The sequence below is a fragment of the Uloborus diversus genome, chromosome 8 (assembly GCF_026930045.1).
Source record: "Uloborus diversus isolate 005 chromosome 8, Udiv.v.3.1, whole genome shotgun sequence".
NCBI lineage: Eukaryota > Metazoa > Arthropoda > Arachnida > Araneae > Uloboridae > Uloborus > Uloborus diversus.
Genome location: NC_072738.1, coordinates 23,846,975 through 23,867,503, shown reverse-complemented (window position 1 = coordinate 23,867,503; position 20,529 = coordinate 23,846,975). Strand labels below are relative to the sequence as shown.

At 33.4% G+C, this 20,529-nt stretch overlaps 1 protein-coding gene across 2 annotated transcripts in view; it reads left to right on the top strand.

The window, feature by feature from the left end:
* The window catches only part of LOC129227475 (probable arginine--tRNA ligase, mitochondrial), a 79,346-nt gene that overhangs the window by 46,029 nt on the left and 12,788 nt on the right, over window positions 1-20,529 (top strand). For both annotated transcript variants that reach the window (XM_054862043.1, XM_054862044.1), the window contains exons 10-18: window positions 413-519; window positions 1,210-1,305; window positions 10,031-10,091; window positions 11,866-11,939; window positions 13,623-13,750; window positions 15,873-16,050; window positions 17,819-17,914; window positions 19,169-19,243; window positions 19,334-19,397. In XM_054862043.1, the coding sequence (XP_054718018.1) occupies window positions 413-519; window positions 1,210-1,305; window positions 10,031-10,091; window positions 11,866-11,939; window positions 13,623-13,750; window positions 15,873-16,050; window positions 17,819-17,914; window positions 19,169-19,243; window positions 19,334-19,397 (879 nt within the window). The remainder of the gene's footprint in view (window positions 1-412; window positions 520-1,209; window positions 1,306-10,030; window positions 10,092-11,865; window positions 11,940-13,622; window positions 13,751-15,872; window positions 16,051-17,818; window positions 17,915-19,168; window positions 19,244-19,333; window positions 19,398-20,529) is intronic.

The following is a 20,529-nucleotide window of genomic DNA, read 5'->3' as shown; positions in this document are numbered from 1 at the left end:
GATGATACCGATGTACTTCAGAGCAAAGAAGAAAATATGATGCTGAACGATACAAAACATTTAGTAAACTCTCAAACGATATTGAATCTTTACTCTACGATTCTGTTAAACAAACTGCAATACGCCAATATTTTGAGACCCTTGTGTAGAAAAAAACCTCATGTTTAGTTAAAATGAGAACTGTATTTTGAAATACTTAAAACAAAAATAAATGGCGTAGTTCATTTCATCTTTTAAAGTATTTAAACTTCAAAAATTTTTCACTTTTTTAAAGGTAGGTATGCCAGTTTACAAAATCAGCCGCTTTATAAAATCAAATGTCCTGAGAACGAATGTGATTTTAATAAGCAGCGGTCACTGTACTGTATTTGGAATCTAAATTTATATGTTTCAGTTTCTAATTTTATTTTAGAGGTTGAATGTATGCTTTGATGAGATTCACGGGGAATCAATGTTTGTTGAAGACACTAAAAATATGTGGGATGAGCTCCTTAGCAAGAAGGTTGCTGCTTCTAATGAGTAAGTCGTGCTCCTGTTTATATCCTACTCATTGTTTTAGTGTAGTTAATGATGAAATACATTTTGCATCTGGCAATTTCGAGTGACGAATTTACCATGTTGTAATTGCTAGGGAACCTCACGACCATAGGGCCCTCGTGTCTTCGAGGGAGATTCAAAAATGTACACCATAAATGTTTTCCATACTTCAGTTGTAGACAAAAGGGCCCCCAAAAGAAGCATTGCGAAGGGTCCTCAAACATGTAAACCTGCCATTGGAAATTTCCACGTTCTGCAATCAATATACAGTAAAACCTGTGTATAACGATACTGTCTATAACAATAAACCTGTCTATAAATTTTCTTTGGTCCCAGCAAAATGTCAGCATGAATAATCAAACTGTCTAGAACGATAACCTGTCTATAACAATATTTTTTTAGGTCCCAACAGTATCGTTGTAGACAGGTTTTATTGTATTATTTTAATCTAATGAGAAAAGGGAGGAGATACAGTGAAATGTTTTTTTTTTAATGAAGTTTGTTAACTGTATCTAGCTTAAAATCATGACCTCACTTTCTGGGTTTCAAATTCTTGAATTGATCTTATGTATTGATCTGTATTTGTGGTTATGTTAAGCATGTTTTTTTTTTCCCATTCAAAATTTTGAAGCATCAAATTTTATCAATGCCTTAAATTATGTTTACCTTCAGAAATGGCTGTATCGAAACCACTATAACAACTGAAAATAATCAAGAAGAAAAAGTAATTTTAAGAAAAAATGATGGCACTTCTTTGTACTTAACCAGGTAAACAGTTTATTTATTAGTTTTTATTATTAATATTATCATTATTATTATTATGCTCTGCAGCATGTAACACTATGATTTTAAAAAAAAATCTTTTGGTATGGAGCAGCTCAGTTGTTTTGACTTGAGTACTTATAAACTTCCATGCCAAGATTTAAAAATATTAATTTGCATTTTGAAAGTGTCTGTTAGTTTAAAACTAATGAATGAAAGATAACTTTGTAGATAGTTCTAAACAGGTGTATTTTGCATTTCTTGAAATTATTTTTGTTTGTCTTTAATGCATTTGCCACCCAAGACTTTTTTGTTATTGTCATGCTATTATTCCATCAGGGTAAGTTTCTATTTCATCGAATACTTACTTTCCTATTTTTTCACATTTTAATTCATTACTACTAAGTTACTTATGTATTTTTAGCACACTTTTATTAGCTTTACTTGTATGTTTGTGAGTACCGTAATTTCGGGTAGATAAGCCGCGGCTTATACGTGTTTTAAAGTTGAAATTTGACATCTGCAGCGTATCTTCTAGGGCGGCGTATCTGAAGAAATTTTCCCTCCACCCCTTCTTAGTGTTTCTCATATTTGCCCAATCGAGTGGCAATTTTAAAATTCATTAAACGCTAGTAGAGCTCTCAAATTGCACCATGAAACAGGTTTCTCATTAAATTTAATTTCAAACACCTGTAAACCTGCTTTATTTTTCGCCGATTTTACTGCTGTTCTCTGTTGTTGTTCTTTCCAGTGTTGCCAGATAGGTGATGGTAACATACGTTTCACAAGGCTGAAAAATGGAGGGATCGCTAGCTTGTCTGAGTTAGAGTCCCTATAGTCTGAGTAATGTTTTAAAATGTCTCAATGATGATAAATTTAAAAAAAAGAATCAATTGATAAAAGGTAAACAATTTTTTAATGAACTGCTAAGTGTAACACGATTTGAAAACTTCTCATCCAACCAAATGTAGATGTCATCTGGCAACACTAGTTTTTTGCGTAACGTACCATTTGACGATTATTTTTTTTTTTTACACGAAGTAAATTCCATTTCTATCCATCAACAAGTGCAGTTGCTTGTTACAGTTTCGTTCTAACTATATTAAATGATCACATCCATACATATGTATATATATATATATATATATATATATATATATATATATATATAAGGGGTGGGGTGCCATGTTTTGATACGCTCTTCTGCGGCGTATACCATGGGGCGGCTTATCCAATGAACTTTTGTTTTTATTTAGTAAATTATTGTATGTGCGGTGTATACGAAAGGGCAGCTTATCTATCCAAAATTACGGTAACTCTCCTTTGGACTAAGAGCTAGTGGCTTATTACTGCTAGTACATTCCACCACTTTATGAGCTTCTATTTTTGAATGATGGATCCCCAACACACTCCTCCCATAGTTACAATACCAAAGAAGCACTGGACATCTCCATCGTTAGTCCAGATATTTACCCACAATGTAATTGGACTGTGTTAAGTAATATTGGTAGTGATCACTACCCCATTCTTATTGAATTAGATATAAATCAAAAGGTCTCCAGGGACCGTAGGAACCACTGGAATTTTAGGAAAGCCGACTGGAAGAGGTACAACGATTTGACAAATTCTGGAGTATTTAATGAGCCTCTAACCAACAACATCGACAGTAACTGGACGGCATTTGAAAACGGAATTATTAGCGCAGCAAAGCAGTCGGTCCCTCGTGGTAAAGTAAAAAAGTACACTCCATTCTTCTCCCACAACTCCGACACATTGAAACCACTCTTAAAAAGGAGAGAAGCACTGTCAAATCTCATTTCATCCAATACCGGTAACACATCTGACAAGACCGAACTGAACAGAGTGAATGCAGAAATCAAACGCAAGTACGCCCTTCTAAAGAGGCAGAGATGGAGGGAATTTTGCACTTCTCTCGACTCTAGAACACCCGAGTCCAAACTGTGGAAACTAGTAAAAAGTATTGATAAAAGTCAACCTCAATCTGAGAGCTGTAACACTATTCTAGCACCGGACGGGAGTGTCCCTAGTGGTCACAAAGAAGCAGCGGACATCTTAGGCCTGCATTACAGTAATATCAGTAAACTGTCATTCACTAACCCAGACAAGACTATTGCACGTAGGGCAAGAATCCTTGCTAACAGACACCGAAACAAGAAAGCAAGTGACCCCTTATTCAGCGCTCACTTCTCTCTGCAAGAATTGGAGTTCGCTATTGGAAACTTGAAACTGTCCAAGTCTCCTGGCCCTGACGGCATCTACGGACACATGATCCTACATCTCGGTGAGAAGGCAAAGAAGAGATTGCTAGAAATCATTAATATCTCCTGGAGCAAGGGTCGGCTACCAAGAAATTGGAAAAAAGCTACCATTGTTCCAATTAGGAAACCTGCTAAAAGCGCAAACTCACCAGACAGCTACAGACCCATTGCCTTAACAAGCATTCCATGCAAGATTATGGAAAAAATGATCCTCTCCAGACTTTCTTACCATCTGACTTCCAAAAACCTATTACCTAAAGAACAATTTGCGTTTAGGAGAGGACATAGTACCACAGATCAAGTTCTTTACTTTTGTCAAAATATCAGAGATTTCCAAAACATCAAACCAACAAATCACACCATTGCGGTTTTTCTGGATCTTTCCAAGGCGTTTGATAGGGTGTGGTGGAACCTACTCATCCTGAAACTGCATGACAAATTTGGAATAAAAGGCAGTGCCCTTGCCTGGATTGCTGACTTTCTAAGAGCCAGAATTTTTCGTGTTAAGTGTCAAGACACCCTATCTAACTGGGTCAAAACGTATCAGGGGGTCTCTCAGGGATCCGTCCTTAGCCCAACTCTGTTTTCATTGTTTATGGCTGGATTCGAAAGTATCATCTCTCCGGGGTGTGATGTCGGAATATTTGCTGACGACATTGTGCTGTGGTGCTCTGGCCCTGATGTGAAAAATATTGAATCGACCTTAAACGCTACGTTAAAGGATGTGTGGAAGTTTGCAAACAACCACAAACTGAATTTTAACGTCACTAAATCATATGTTGGACTTTTTACCACCAATAAACACCTGTACTCGTACCACCCCCAAGTCCTCTTTCAAGATCAGCCTCTTTCATATGTTAAACATCCAAAGTACTTGGGCTTTGTTTTAGATCAGGAGATTACGAGCAACGGACACATTTCAAATCTGGTGATCAAGAGCCGTAAGAGACTAAATATCCTTAAGTACATCTCTGGCAGAGACTGGGGTGCTGACGCCAAAACACTCAGATCAACATACATTGCACTAATCAGGCCTATCCTTGAGTATGGATTCCCGGTATACTTCTGCGCCTCGACATCTAACCTTCTCCAGTTGGAGAGAGTGCAATTGAGTGCGGCTCGCATCATAACAGGCCTAAGAAACAGTTGCCCAAATGATATAGTGCTTTATGAGGCTGATCTCCCTCCCCTTGGCCTCGTTAGAAACTCGAAACTGGTGAAATACTTCAACAAACTAAAAAGCTATGAAAATCAGAACCGTACATCTGAATATCTGTCCAGCTGGAGTAGCAACCAGAGACTCAAAAGGAATAGCCCACTTGGTCTGGCCGACAAACTGGATATTATATCCCATTCAGTGGAGTACTCATCTCTAACACCCTGTGTTAGTCCGACTGAGGGACTCCTTGGAGTTCACTTCCACTCTGAACTACCGTCTCAAACCAACAAAAACTCTGATGTCCCTGAATATCTACGACAACTGGCTCTGGAGGTCATAAATAGTATACTGAGTTACGCTACTCTTATTTATACAGATGGGAGTAAAGACGAGTCAAATCATACTGGGAGTGGTATATACAGTGGCTCCCAAAAGTTTTCGTACACTTTGAAATTTTTTAGTAAAACCAAAATAACTCAAAACTGAATTCGAATATAAAGTCCAATATTTTTTCAAATCATTCCTATGTCATTCTAAATATAACACGTTGGTTTTTTTCAAACTATTAACGGATCTTCTTTTTGAAATGGGTCAGAAAACGAAGAGACAGAGAAATAACACGCCACAAAAGTCATCGTACACTCAAATATTTTCGAATAAATTCATGATTAAAATTATCATATGCCGTTTTATTAATATTTTTGCATTGTGTTGACCCTTATAAGTCATTTGGCTTTAATTTTTTGTTTATTTATTCCTTAATATATTGCTTATTACTGTAAAATGGCTGGTATTCGTAAAAAACCGCAAACGCCATTCAAAATTTGATTTTTTTTCCCACAGTAGTGATAAATTGCTTTGAAATGTCTCGAAAATGGTTAATTTATTTGTTTGTATAGTAAAGTGCTTGATAAAATGCTTTAAAGAAAGGAATCGGACCGAAAACAAGGTAAGAAAAGGTCAACCGGCAAAGTTGACAAAACGTGATCGTAGATTTAAAGTTAAAAAATTTATGAAAAATACACATTTGAGCACTGTAAAAGTTTCTGCAGAGTTAAATGAAACATTTTGCATTTAATTTTCACATAAAATTGTTCGCCAAGTTCTTTGATTAGCTGGATTAAATGGGACCTCTTCCCGCAGAAATTTTCTTGGTTGTGCGAAAAACAGAAAGCTTACGCTTTTCGTCCCAAAATCAATGATAAATAAGCTAAAAACAGTTTAGAATCATGTCTTACTTACAGATAAAAATTAATTCAACATTTTTGGTTAAATTGTTGTATAACTGTAAGTAGAAGAAAAAATTAGGAACTTAATCTTAAGAACTTAGTTGGATCAGTTAATCAGGACGGTGAAGGTGTTTTAGTGTGAGGGTGCATATCAGCATCAGGACTTGGTAGTTTGTAATTTTTTGATGAAATAATGAATCATGCTGTTCCTTTAAATATTTTAAAAACCAATTATGAACTCTTAGCCAAAAATTTGGTTACTGGAAACAACTTTGTTTTTTATCAAGATAACGATAAGAAGCACACGGTTTTCAACGTTTGCGTCTAGTGCCTCGAAAATTGTCCTAAAGTTTAGAAAATACTTCCTAAATCTCCAGATTGTAACTTAATGTAACATATTTAGAGATATCTGGAGGCTACATTACGAAAATAGGGCTTTAAAACGAAAATAGAGCTAGAAATAGTAATACTCGAAGTGTAGTAGAACACTTACTCAGAAATTACACTAAAAAAAGAAAGAAAAAGAATGAAATCTATTCCCAGACGTTTAAAACGCGTTATTAATACTGCATGATATTCTACTAATTAATAACTTAATCAAAAGTTAGATTATTCAATAATATATAGACATTTTATAAAGTGTACGAAGACTTTTGTGAGATAAAATTTCCGGCACTTTTCGGTTTTTGATTTTAAAAAAAATAACTTTTAATATTTTTTAAAAACTTTTCATGCAGTTTTGTTAAAAATTGGTCATAGATCTTAAAATTAAATACCTATTCCAAAATATTAATTCTAACCAATGATTTGGGGCCTATTTCGTTGAAAGTCGTAGGTGTACGAAGACTTTTGGGAGCCACTGTATATTGAGAATCCTTCTGTACGTCTCTCTCGACGCAACCCAGACCACTGCTCGGTCTTTAAGAGCGAATTAATAGCTATTAAGGAGGGTTTTAATCAAATTCTCCACTCCACAGACTGTAGTGACATCTGGATTCTTACAGACAGCCGTAGCTCAATTCAACATCTACAGGACTGGAACCAAGTAAATGACCTAGTAAGCATTCAAATCATCAATATGCTTAAAACTATTTCAAAGCGAAGAGACGTCCACCTTCAGTGGATCCCCTCCCACGTCAACATTCCGGGAAATGAAACCGCGGATGCTTTGGCAAAAAGAGGCTGCTCTGAGATGGCCACGACTGATTACGACCTAACCTTTGAAGAAATTTTCTCTGCGGCGAAAAATAGAGACCGGCATGTCTGGCTAGCTCCTCCAGCCCATTCTTGGTACAGTAGACCAAAACCAGGAGGTGCATTACGTTTCAAGGCCGACAGACAGGACCAAACGGCCATCTCAAGACTCTTCAGTGGGCACCTGAAATGCATGTCATTTGAATCCGGCCGTAAAGTCTTCCCAAAGTGTCCCAAGTGCCATCTGCTGCCGGCCTCCCCGCAACACCTACTGGATTGCTTGGGGCTCACTCTTGAGGATGTCCGCGACAACCCACTCCTGGTGCTCGACTTTGCGAGGGTGCATGGAATTATGGATTTGATCTAGCTGTCGCTAGATCCTGAAGGATTGGACACAACAACAACTTTATGAGCGTTCGTGGCCAAGCGGTCTAAGGCGCGGGTCTTTACTGACGTCCACCTCCAGGAATCATTGGGCTTGGGTTCTAATCCCGTCCACACTGAAATTAAATTAATAATCTTGCAACTCAATTTTCGCCCACACTTTTTGTGATCGGATTCTTTTAAAATTTGGAATGCAACCTCAGACCCGATGACAATGCAATATTCTATTATCAAATTAATTTATTAACAATAAGTTATTAGTTTAATCTAATTAATATGCTTTTATTAGCTTAACTTGTATGTTTGTGGGTCCAACTTTCCTTTGGACAAATAGCCAGCGGCTTATTAGAATTATTTACAACGTACTAATCAGAGCTGCGGAGTGTAACAATGTTTGCACATGAATTTGCCAAAAAGCATTCAAAATGTCTGATGCAAATAAAATAATAGTTTAAAATGCTAAAAAAAACGCTTTTGTAGCAAAATGAACTAAAAAGTAAAAAAATAAAATAATAGTTTAAAAAACTAGAAAAAACACTCTTAGCAAAATTAACTAAAAAGTTAAAAATAATTTTTGGATGACAAGTATGTAAAGTGTAATTGACCAAACACTTAATTTTACTGTAATAGAAAAAAAAGTGTGGGGGGTTTCTTATCAGTAGTAAGGTCAGTAAATAGGCAGCCCCCACGCTTTTTTTTAAATTACAGTAAAATAAAGTGTTTGGTCAATTACTTTATATTGTTACAAATTCTGTAAATAGTAATTATTTTTGTGATTAATTTGTCGTAATCTAGCTAAATTTGGCGTTTATTAAATTATCTTTCATCTAGAATTATTGTATTAACTTAACCTGTAAATAGTTTCTTGTAATGAATATACAGCCCCGTACATTCGGCTGAAGTATACGGGCCCCTCATTTCTGAATAATAAAATTTGTGAATGGAATGAAATAAGAAAGTGGTAAAATAGTGTAGGATTTTCTGTAATATCTGAGTAGCTCTCTTTCGATGTCTATAAATGGCCGTGCCGCATGATAAAGAGGAGTCTCGATTGAGCCGTTGTGCTGAGAGTGGATTAGCTCTGTTTTGCGAAGCTCTGTTTCTTAACAATATACTTGTCATCCAAAGATTATTTTAAACTTTTTAGTTCATTTTGCTACTAAAGCGTGTTTTTTTAGTTTTTTAAACTAGTATTTTATTCTTTTTCTCATTCTTACTGTCTCTTTTATTCCCTTCAATTTTATTTCTGATTTGTTTTTCTTTTTGGACCTGTATTGAAGTTTTGGTAGTACAAATACAAAAGTGACCACCAGCAACTGACACTGGACCCAGTTAGGCTAATCCAACAGTCCCCAGTGAAGGTCAATGGCCCTCTTAAAACTATCTACCCCCTTGCTTTTTAGTTTCTTCCATTAAGCTGTTCCAAGTTCTTGCAAACCTACTCAAGTAGTAATTTTTACTTATCTCTGGATTAAAAAGTACAGTGCGTCAGTTGGATATATGATTCTTTGTATCTCTGTCACTTCCATATGTAAGAAAACAAGAATTTGCTCACATTGTTATTATTGTATGAACATACAAAGGATGAACCTTGACAACCCCATTTTTTTAAACTATGCTTCTTGCAGATATTCTCATTCTACAACTGATACATTCTCCCTATATCTTTTTCTCAAATAACCTATTTTTTGCAGCTGATTATAGGGTTTGTTAGCTGAACAGTCTGGATATTTTTACGTTTATAGTATTTTTTATTTGTCTGAAAAGCACCCTACTCACTAATAATATGATTAAAATTCTGTACCTCAGAGCCAGAGTGACGAAAGTCCAAAAATTCCGATTTTCTGTTTATTAGTGCCTATTCCGCATCGAGCCACGTGAACGTAATTCTTAAACAATTTTTTTTTTTCAATTTTATACCAAGGTTAAACGAGTGTGCGTCCCATCCGTTGCATGCACAAGGAAAAAGTTTTTCCTCTCTACTGTAAAATTATCATAATGTGTCTTATGTCCTTCTAACTCTGAGGTGCAGAATTTAAATGTTGGATTTTAAAATGTGCCATATGCTTCATATTTAGTGAGAAAAGGTTGTTTTATGCTAGCTCAGATTTCAAATATGCTCTCCTCAACAAAAAGGGCATGTTCAGTTTTTTTTTGAAAAATTTTCTATTTAAGGATCTTTTGTTAGGCTTACCATGCAGTTATTAACGTATCATATTTGACTAAATATGGTACGTTAATTGAAAATGCTTAAATCTTAAATGAGTGCAGATTGTATTTCGGAAATGCTCATAGCTGAAAGCTATGTTTTTGATGTGTGTCTTCGAGCTGAAGGGGATTGAAATCCAAGTGGTGAACAAAAAAAAAAAAAAAAAAAAAAACAATCAAATAAGTCACATTAAGCAATTTTGAGCTCTCAGTTTCTAAATATTTTAAATATTTTTTTTTCTGTGGTAATAATTTTACCTTTTTGATTTCTAATTTAGAGATATAGCTGCTGCAGTTCACAGAAAGCAAAAATTTCATTTTGATTCAATGTATTACGTGGTAAGGCATTTTTTAATTTCAATTCTTATGTTAGGGGAGAGTGGTAATGAATGGGATACATATTTCTTTTCTTTTTTGAATTTTTTCCCATTGATCTGATTTTTTTCAAATACTCGGGATAATTTCAATGCATACTTAGAGGCATATAAAGAAGAAAAAAAATGAAAATTGGAAGAAAAAAACCCACTGACCTAAAATGGACAATAATAAAACACTAAGGAAGTCAGTTTTTCCTATTCATCCCTACCTACATGGTTTAATGGGATACTATATTAAAGTAAGAAAAATATTTACAGAATAATTATTTCTATTAATATGATGAATATTGACATAAGTGGCAGGAGTATTGTGTTATTTGCTTAGTAATGAGGAAAACAAAAATATTGTTCTGCACAAAAATTGTAAATAATATCAAAAGTTTTTGCTTCCTCTGAGAACTTATTCAACTACTTAGATTATAAATAACATTTATTGAAAAGCAGGACTTAAAGGATAAAATGACTTTGAATATTACATACTAAAGCTTTCTCAAAAAATATATTTTAGAATAAATTTTAATATGATGTATTACCTTAGAATCAGTGTCCTTTTTGACAAAAAGTTTCAACAACATGATTTGAAATAATAAGGTGCAGAGATTATCGGAGTAGCCATAAAAGAACTCAAAAATGTAAATGCAATTTTAAAAAATATATGTGGTTTATTGCTTTTAATTAAATATCTTGTGTATGTAGTTTGGAACAAAAGACTTCAATCATGACCCAAACATTTAGAAACAATTTCATTTTAGTCTAACTTAACTAATAAATAATTTTTTAAAAGTTATTCATAGGAGTGCAAGAAATATGTCCCATTCATTGCCATGTCTTGTGTCCCATTCAACCCTAGCAGTTTTTTTAAATACAGTGATAATGATTTTTGAAGATGGTAATACTAAAATTAAATCAAAATGTAACTTGAAGTAAGTAAAGGAATGATTAAATTAAGTATAGCACTCAGGTTAAAACTGAAGAATAATGAATATTGTTTAGTTTGTCGCTTTTTTAGAAAGTAAGTTAAAACTTTTAAATCAGATTCTTGCTAATTATGCTCCTAGATGAAAATTTCTTAACTCAGAAGAAAAATAATTTTGTCAGGTTACTTGATCATTTCTGTATTGATGCGAAACATTTTAGATTTGTCCTCCAAAACACATGAATGCAGTTCAGTATTCATGTGTTTTGGAGGGTGAATGCAGTTCAGCAGAATCGAAAATTAGATCATGCATGGAACAAATTGAGAGAATTAATTGCTTTTTTGGAAAGATGATTAGAAGTTATTTTTGATGCAGAATCGGCACTAATATGTTCTATTTGAGAACGGGAAAAAACATATACAAATATATTGTTTTTTAAATCAAGAATATCAGGACATTAACTTAAAAATCAGGACAAAATATTTTTTACGTGGAAAACCAGAAATATCAGGACGACTGCAAGCTTTGAAAGAAGAAAGGGAAAAAAAAAACATAAAAATTCAGCATGACAATTGAAAGAACAAAAAGGATCCTCTTCAGAACAGTTTCAAAATGTAACAATCTCCTCGTAGAAATTCGAAAACTGTTCAAGGGACCTGTAGTCTTTATAGTAGACTTCATATTGTTCTTTCAATTTTACTAAATATGCTGTTTTGGTGCACTTGAAGCTTTTATTTATTTATTTATTTGATTTGCTTATAAAGTTGAAGCACAAATATTAATCATTATATGTATTTGATTTACTCCCTTGAAGCACAGGTGGATTCATCACAAGCCAAACATTTTAGGCATCTGAAGAGCATATTGAACATGCTGGATTATAATTGGTCGAGGTAATTGATGTTTCTGTTTTTTAGATATGTTTCCTTTTTTTTTCCCTTGGCCTCGGCTTAAATGCAAAAATGTATTCAATAGTTTTATTTTTGGAACATAATGTGTCTATTGTAAAAAAAAGCAGTATTATGTGAATGAAGTTGAACCTTTCATTTTATCAGTGTACTCAGTTTGGTGCATAGCATATGACTTTGATTTCAGCATAACTGATTAATATGTTTTAGAAGTAGATGATCTGTAAACGCAACCGTGGACATACTATATTGAAAACAGTGCTTATACTATGGAATGCATAAAATTTGTAATTTGTATATGAAATTACAAATTGTTATGAGTTACATGTTTACAATTATCATTACAAACATATATTAATGTCAAAGGGTCAGTCTGCTTCTGATTAAATGTTCATTTAATGAAGTGCAGGCTCATTACTTCACATTTTTCCAAGGGTGCCAAGGGTATATACTCAATGCAATTTTACGGGAAAACAGCTAAGACTACGCTTACTTATGTGTAAAAACAGTAATTTCTTACAGTCTGGGGGGGGGTAGTTGCTCTCCCCATGAGTTTCTTAAATGATTGTCCTGATGAAAATTCTCCTTAAAGATTGGTCCCTTAGGGGCTTCCTGGAGACTGGTATTTTGATCTATTCATGGCTCGATCCCTTCAGGTGTCATATCTGAGGGATTTTCTAATGGGTTCATTCATTTTTAATTTCTTGTTCAACTTTTTTTTTTAAATCTTGAGATGGGGGAGCAGTTTTTGATTTTTTTAAATTCGATCTCTGATTCAAAAATTGGTAACATTAAATGATGTTACCAAAGCAAATTACAGTAACAAATGCAAATGAATAAGAGTAAATAGAATTCAGTAATTTTCATAATAATAATAGAGTAATAACATGAATTGTGATTACGTTAAAATGACTACTGTATATGTATGGTGAAGGCATCAAATTTCACCTATTTTTAGGAAGTGGTCATTTAATAGAGACATTCCTTTGAAGAGAATCGCTGATTTAAAATTTTTATGGCATATCATAATGAAAAATATTTCCTGTAGAAAATATTTTATATCTTCAAAATAAGTATCAAGTGATTTTGAAAGTATTTAAGCTGCTTATTTTCCATTCATTATGGTAAGCATTGTAACGTTTTATTTACTATGCTATGTGCTTTCATTATTAATTATAAGTACAGGAGATGATTCGTTAGTACAGCACATGTACGTAGGGGCGGATGCAGACTACCATTTTAGGGGGGGGGGGTCATGCTAAATAATGACCAGTGTAGTCTGTTGGCAATAATGAACAATCCTTTTTTAACTTTTACATACATTTTTAATATGATCTTATCATTTTGGCTATAATATAAATGTATGTGAGTATTATTCATCTTTATAAAGCTATTGGATACACTAATATCGTTTTTTACTTACTGAATTCAGTTATCCGCGGTTACCGTGCCTCCCTATTCCACAGATAATTGGGAGTTTGCTGTATATCAATATGATTTTGTCATTGAGTTCAATTCAAATTAAATTTCTTTTTTGCTAATCGTTAAAAATGTAATGAATTTCTGAAAACATTTTATTTCAGAATTTTATTTATTTTATATTTATTTATTTTTTGGTATGTTTTAGTTTTGTTCTTTTCGCCTGTTTTATTTATTCCCATTTTTCAGTAACATACATCATGTTCCCTATGGTCGTGTCTTGAATTTTAGTACTCGTAAGGGTAATGCTGTCTTTCTGCATGATATTCTAGATGAAGCGAAAAGCAGAACTCTTGAAAACATGAAGAAATCTTCTAGTAAGCATTCAAGTTATTTTCTTTATTTCTAGTTAATCATTACTTGCTGTATAAATGAATGAAATGTCTTGTTTCTTTCCCCTTTCAAAAAAGTTAGCCACATTTTTATATTCAAGGAAACTCAGACATACATCACTTTAAGTTAGGAAGCCCATTTCTTTAAACATTTTCCCATTCAAGTTTTATTGAATAAATGCAAAACATTTTAGAGTAACTCTTTATTAAATCAGTCCGTATTTACAGAAGTGTTCACTCATAAACAGTTTTCAAATGCTATCAGGAACTGCTGTAACCTTTTTTAAAATGTTTGTTAATTGACCATGTTAATGATGAAGTTGAAATGTTTCCCTTCTGCAATGAGTTACAAACATGAAAACAATGTTGAAATTGTACAAATAGCAATTGAAATTGCAAATACGTATTTTAGTGTTGCAAGAATTGCATTATTAATTGTAATTTTCCATTCAATGCAAAAAAGAAAAAAATGACCATCCAACCCCAAAGCAGGTTTTTGCAATTCTAATTGCTATTAGTACATTTTTACCTTGTAACATACTAACTATAAATACTAATTTCTTTAATGTTGATGGAAGTATTCAGATATGAATCATGCTGTTAGCTTTTTGGAAAATGTTAAGGGGTGATCAGAAAGAAAGGTTACAAGTCAAGTAAAAATATACTTATTAACAATAGACATAAAATACAAAAAGGAATTAAGAGGCACACAATGCCTGTCACTTTTCGATATAATCAACAAGCATGGTTGCCACACTTCCGTCCAAGGGACGGAATTCCGTCTTTTCAAAAATTTTGGCCATCAAATTTTTTTTTTCCATGTTCAAAATGATTTTTATAGATGAAACAAATCTTTACTTTTGAATCTCTCACTCTCAAAAAATGTCTTATTCTTCTGAGGACAAAAAACTGACCCATCTGCTAAAGTTAAAAAGATGAGCTGTTTTTTTCCCCCCCAAAAAGAATTAAATAAGTCACTCAATCTGTTGATTTCAACCATTCTTATCTTAATCTGGAAAATTTTATTAAAGTTTTTATCACAATGCATCTTATAGCCAAGAATCTCATACCTGATTTTTTTTACTATTTTTTTGTATGAAATATGAACTATTTATGTAACATGAACTATAAAATCTGAAGCTTTTTCTCTGCAGTAGCAAATAGTAAGTTTTTTTTATAGTATTTTATTATTAAGTTCTTTTTCTGGTTTTACCTCCTAAAAATCTTGGACAATGATATGTCATTTTTTATTTAGGTTTTAATTTTTACTTAATCTTACAATTTGGTTTTACTATATAGTTACAGCATCAAAAATTAGCATTATATATGTCTGAAACATCAAACAAACAAAGCGCTAACATTTTGGTGTCGCGAAATGGAGCCACCCGCTTTTCAGTCCTGGCCAATTTTTAGACTGGCACCCTTATTTAGGCATTTATCAGAACGCAGAGCCAACTTGTTGATCTTGTCTTGTTGTCTTGGCCTATGAAAATCAAATCACAGCTAGCTCCGCTAATGTTAATGCATTATTATGTTACCTTTTCAAATGAAATTACTGTTGTATCCCATTATAGCAAAGCCGAAAAAGATAGACAATGTGTGGCTGTAACCATACAGCCGCAATTCCTCTTCACATTTTACTGTGTATTCAGTTTTTTATCAAGAAATTACCACCATAATGAAATTTAATTTGATCCCTTAGGACCAGCGAAATGTATCATTAAATTGAGGAAATCGTTAAATCGAAGTTATACTGTATAATTTTTCATGATACCTTTTTATTTTAAATACTTGTTTGAATCTATATAAAACAATCAGCTGTGGACTGGTATCTAGGTTCAGATGTCAAAACTAAAGTTTTAGGTCAGCCATTTTACTGCGCCAAATTTCAATGTAACAAACATGATTCAAATACACAGTATATACTCTTAATAAACATAATGGTTGAATTGAACAGACAATAAAAGTAAACAGACATGATTTAAATACACAGTATATACTCTTAATAAACATAATGGTCTAATTGAAGGGACAGTAAAAATATTTACTCTTTGTATTTAACACATTTCTGAGGTTATTTGGTTTATGACCCATTTTTCTTTGACAGACACAAAAGTATCAGACAACATGGACGAAGTTGCTGATGTCCTAGGCATTTCATCCTTAATCATCAATGACTTTCGCACCAGACGTCGAAAAGAAAGTGAATTCAGTTGGGAGAGAACTCTGAATATGAAAGCAGATTCTGGAAATTCTTTGCAATATTGTCATGCACGTTTAAATAGGTAAGTAATATTGAGAGTAAGCCCATGTTTCCAAATCTTGTCTTTAAATCAGCTATTCTCAACCTGGAAGGTACCTCCTAGTAGGGATAGAAAAATTTCTAGGGAGGTGTAAATGCACGAATAAAACAGTTAAACTAACTATACTTTACTCAATTTTGTAAATATTGTCAATGTTATCGCCTTTTTTTTTTTTTTTGGTGGTTTTTTTTTATGAGTTTTTATCCACATATCCCCAGGGTCCAAAGTAATTTTGTATCTAACTTCAAGGCTGTAGGTGCTATAGAGCCTCATAAGTTATAATAGTTTTAGCCCAGAGGTATAATAAATATTATGGCAATCCAAGAGCAGATCTAGAAATTGTTCAAGGAGGGGCAGTTGACTTTTTAACTCACCTCTACTACGCTTACCTCTACTACACATGCTTCAGGGGGCAGGGGGGGTTCACATAATTGTTACCTTACACAGCTAAAGTATAGAGATCTATTCAAGAAGATCCCCAAACCTATTCCTTTGTATTTTCGTTGAAAGACGTATATGGTGAAAGTGTGTGCATATGTGTATCATAGATTCCAAACTCCCCCACCCCTTTCTCCAGAAAAGAACGTTCATGAAAGCATGAGAAGTTGTTCGATCGAGAATTGTATTACTGACGTCAGTGACGTTGGCATGTTTACACTCTTGGGAGCCCGTCTCAATGCATTTTTGCCCATCCCCCTTTCGATCACTCTAAAATAAACTGCAATAATTTTAAAAAGGAACTTTTTGCAACTTTCATATTCTAATCATTAATAAAAGAATGCAAGATAAAAGATTCTTCTGACAAAACTATCTAGGAGCCCACCTTGGCTCTCTGCAGCCCTGGGACTAGACTGAAATTTTAGTTCTTTGAAACAGATATTTTGTTATATTGGTAGTTGTTGTAACAGGATTTCACTGTATATAGATTATCACAAGGACAAATACTTCTCTTGCGGAACCTTGCATTGGCTTATTTTTCCAATTTGAAGTTCTAAAACGCAAGTGTAGACCATCTATGACGACACTAAGGAAAGAAGTGGGGCTCAAATCTACCTTCCGGAAACTTTTCGGAATTAAAGTTTCAAAAAGGCAATTTCAGACCATCCTTGGTGATGTTAGGAGGAGGAGTTTGGGGACTTTCTCATTGGTATTTTTCAAAATTGAAGTCTTAAAGACGCAATTGTAGTAGAAGTCGGTTCAGTGGCTTTCCTTCAATAATTTTTCAAAACTGAAATTCCAAAACTGCAAAATTTTGGACGACCTTTGATCATGTTAGGGGGAGAGTGTTTAAAAAAAAAAAGGGTGTCTTTGCCAAATTTGGAAAGTCCTTCGATGCTCAGGAATTCATATTGTTAGGGGGGTTTGCATCGCAATGAGGGAGGGGGGGCAAAACGCCCTTTTGTCAGAAAATTCATCAAAGAGAATGTTTTATAATAACAATGACTGAATTTTTAGAATTAAAAAAAAATAATCTCAAAAAGTCTAAATTTCAATATGATATCATAAAACTGCTCTTTACTACACGTTAACGGGCAGTTTTGTACTATCTTTTATTTCTTTTATTCAAGCCTGAATGTTGAACATGTGTCGCCGAACACAACTTTTATTTTTGAGGTTCATCGGGCAATGCAGCTAGTAATTTATAAAAATTTAATTTTAAAATTTTGTTTGTTCAAAATGAAAATTAATTTATTTTGAAAATTGTATAAAAATTTTAAACTGAAAAGTAGTATTTCATTTTCTTTGACAGTATTAAAGAAAATTGTGGAGTAGAGTTGTGCACAGATTGTGAATTACTGTCTCTTGTGGAACCAGAAGCAATTTCCTTAATCGAGCATTTAGCCAAGTATGTAAAAAGTTAATTATTGTGTAAAGTGCCTTCAAAAAAGACAAAAAATCTGCAAACTTTTACATGTAAAACTTTTTGCTACTATTTTTGTCTCTGGTGAAGAAAAGCAATGATTTTCAACTACTCAAAGTGGTGTATTATTTGTATAAAGCCGCACATTTATGTAATCAAATCTTCTATGCTAGAAGTAGGACGTTAGAATGCCTTGAAGCGCCAACTGATCATTTTAGTTATTTTTTTTTTCTGAAATGTTTTGTTAATTTAAATTTTTAATTGATGCTGTATTGTAGAGATCCGCCATATTATTTGGGGACCATCCATCTACCTGAGGGCTTGTTCTGTAATATTAAAAGTGTGTGCCATGGATAACCTGAAGTTAGATACCCCTTCTAAAGTGATGCAATGTCCAACTTTGGATACTTGTACAATAAAACCTTTGAAGTTGACCACCCTTGTAAGTTGACCGCTATTTTCATGCACAGAATTAGATCTTATCATATAATTCAACCTCTATAAGTTGACCACCTGCTTAAGTTGACCACTAAAGTAGTGCACTGCAGGTGGACAACTTACACAGGTTTCATGGTACCAACTTTTGGAACTCGTGGATAAAGCAAAGAATTGACACTCCATCCAGTCTCCTGTGAGAAAAATTAATGTCCTCACGTCTCCTGAAATAAGGAAATACATATAGCTTTAACGCCTTTGATTATTAATTTCTTCATTTTCATTTTTTTGTGTGTAAGGTTGGTGGTGGTGGAAGGGGGGTTTATAATAACTTTGCCTCAAGCACCTCATAAGCTAATATTGGTCTTTATGAAGTGACACTAGTTGCCTATTTGCAACCACCGCTGTCATATGAGAGTGAATTCATAGTGAATATAACTGCTGACAGATAACTGAGTTTTAGTTTCCCGCAGAAATATGAAAATGTTCAGTTTTCTGCCATTGGTCAGCTCTTTATGTTTAGTTTTTTGTTATTTGCATGCCTTTCAAAATCCAAAGCATCTAGAAGAGCCGATATTGTAATATTAACATGAATCAAAAGCTGCTGAGTATAAAAAGTGCTGCCGGTGACCTGAGCCAACATGCCGTTGCCTGAATTGGGTCCTAGATATACTTACAAATTCATAATTACTGCAAGTTATTTACAGTGGCATAAATTTGAGATTTAACTGTATATGTGCATAGCAATGTTTCAGATTACTTATGCCTTTATTTATTCTTATTTATTTATTTATTTATTTTCAGATTTGAAGAAGTTATATATAATACTTATACAGAACTTGAGCCTTGTATCCTAGTTCAATATCTCTTTTCTCTTCGGTTAGTTAACCTTTTATCATTTTCATTCTTCTCTCGATAACTGCATTAATAATATTTTTAACCCTCTTTTTGTTTCATCTTTCTTTTCAGAAATGAAATTGGAAAAGCAATTAAAGTTTTACCAGTTAAAGGCTCCAACATCTATGTTGCTAGAGTAAGTTTGTTTATTTTTCTTTTTAAACTTAATTTTGTTTTCTAAAAGTATATCTTTCAGCGCTCTCATGCATTGAATAGCATCAGTATTAAATATATGTCACTAGCTATTATTATTTCACTAGTTGCTTACTTTTGAAATTATTACTATCGCAAGACTGATTCTCAAAAACATACTCTCACAAACAATATTTTATCCCCAAATTATTTGGAAATTGTTGCTTTTGCTTATCTTTGAGATTGCAGATATTATACATTCAGTGCAATACCACTATAAGTGCACATTTTTACTTTTTAGATTAATGGTGGTATGGCAGTGCTAACATGTTGGATTTTGAAACAAAATGCAATTAAGCTAAATATACATACATACAGTCCAACCTCATTATAACCTAACGTCACCGTTTGAACTGTCTGCAAAGTGTTGTCATATCTGGAGCGACGTCATAAGCAGAATATTTTTTTTAAATCTATGATTAAACATAATTATATGAATAAATAACAGATTTAGTAAATTGAATAATTTTGTTTTAGTGATTAGATTTAATTCGTGTGGATTGGAATTCTTGATGGACAAGGCCAAAATCATAAGAAAAAATTGATTCACTGTTTTCTCTCACTCTAAAATATTTTCCAAAAAGAATTTACTTACTTTTAGAAAGACAATTCGAACAATCATATGTTTTATAAAATTTATTTTTAAATGAAGAAAGAAATGATGAGTTCCTTTGATTATCAGCAAGAAAGAAACCAGTCAAAGAATTCTTTACTTTTACCAAAACATGATTAGATTGTAACCGCTAAACCTGCACCTGCCGACAAGGACGAATCCAGAAAATATTCAAGGAATAGGCGATTGATTTCAGATGCTTACCCTTTTACAAATTTCAACCCTCCACCTCTTAGCATCATGGAAAATTATCTAAAATTAAAGGGGGGGAGGTGAAACTTTAATTTCTAGAAAATTCCGGAGGAGTGAATCCTTTTCCTTTACGTCATCAGTGTCCTATAACTGCTGTTTTGGACTTCAATTTGCAAAACTTTCCAGAAGAGAGTCCCCAGAACCCTATCTAATGTGATCTAAGAATATCTAAAATTTGAGCTTTTTTAAGTTCAAAAAATTTTTTGTACAA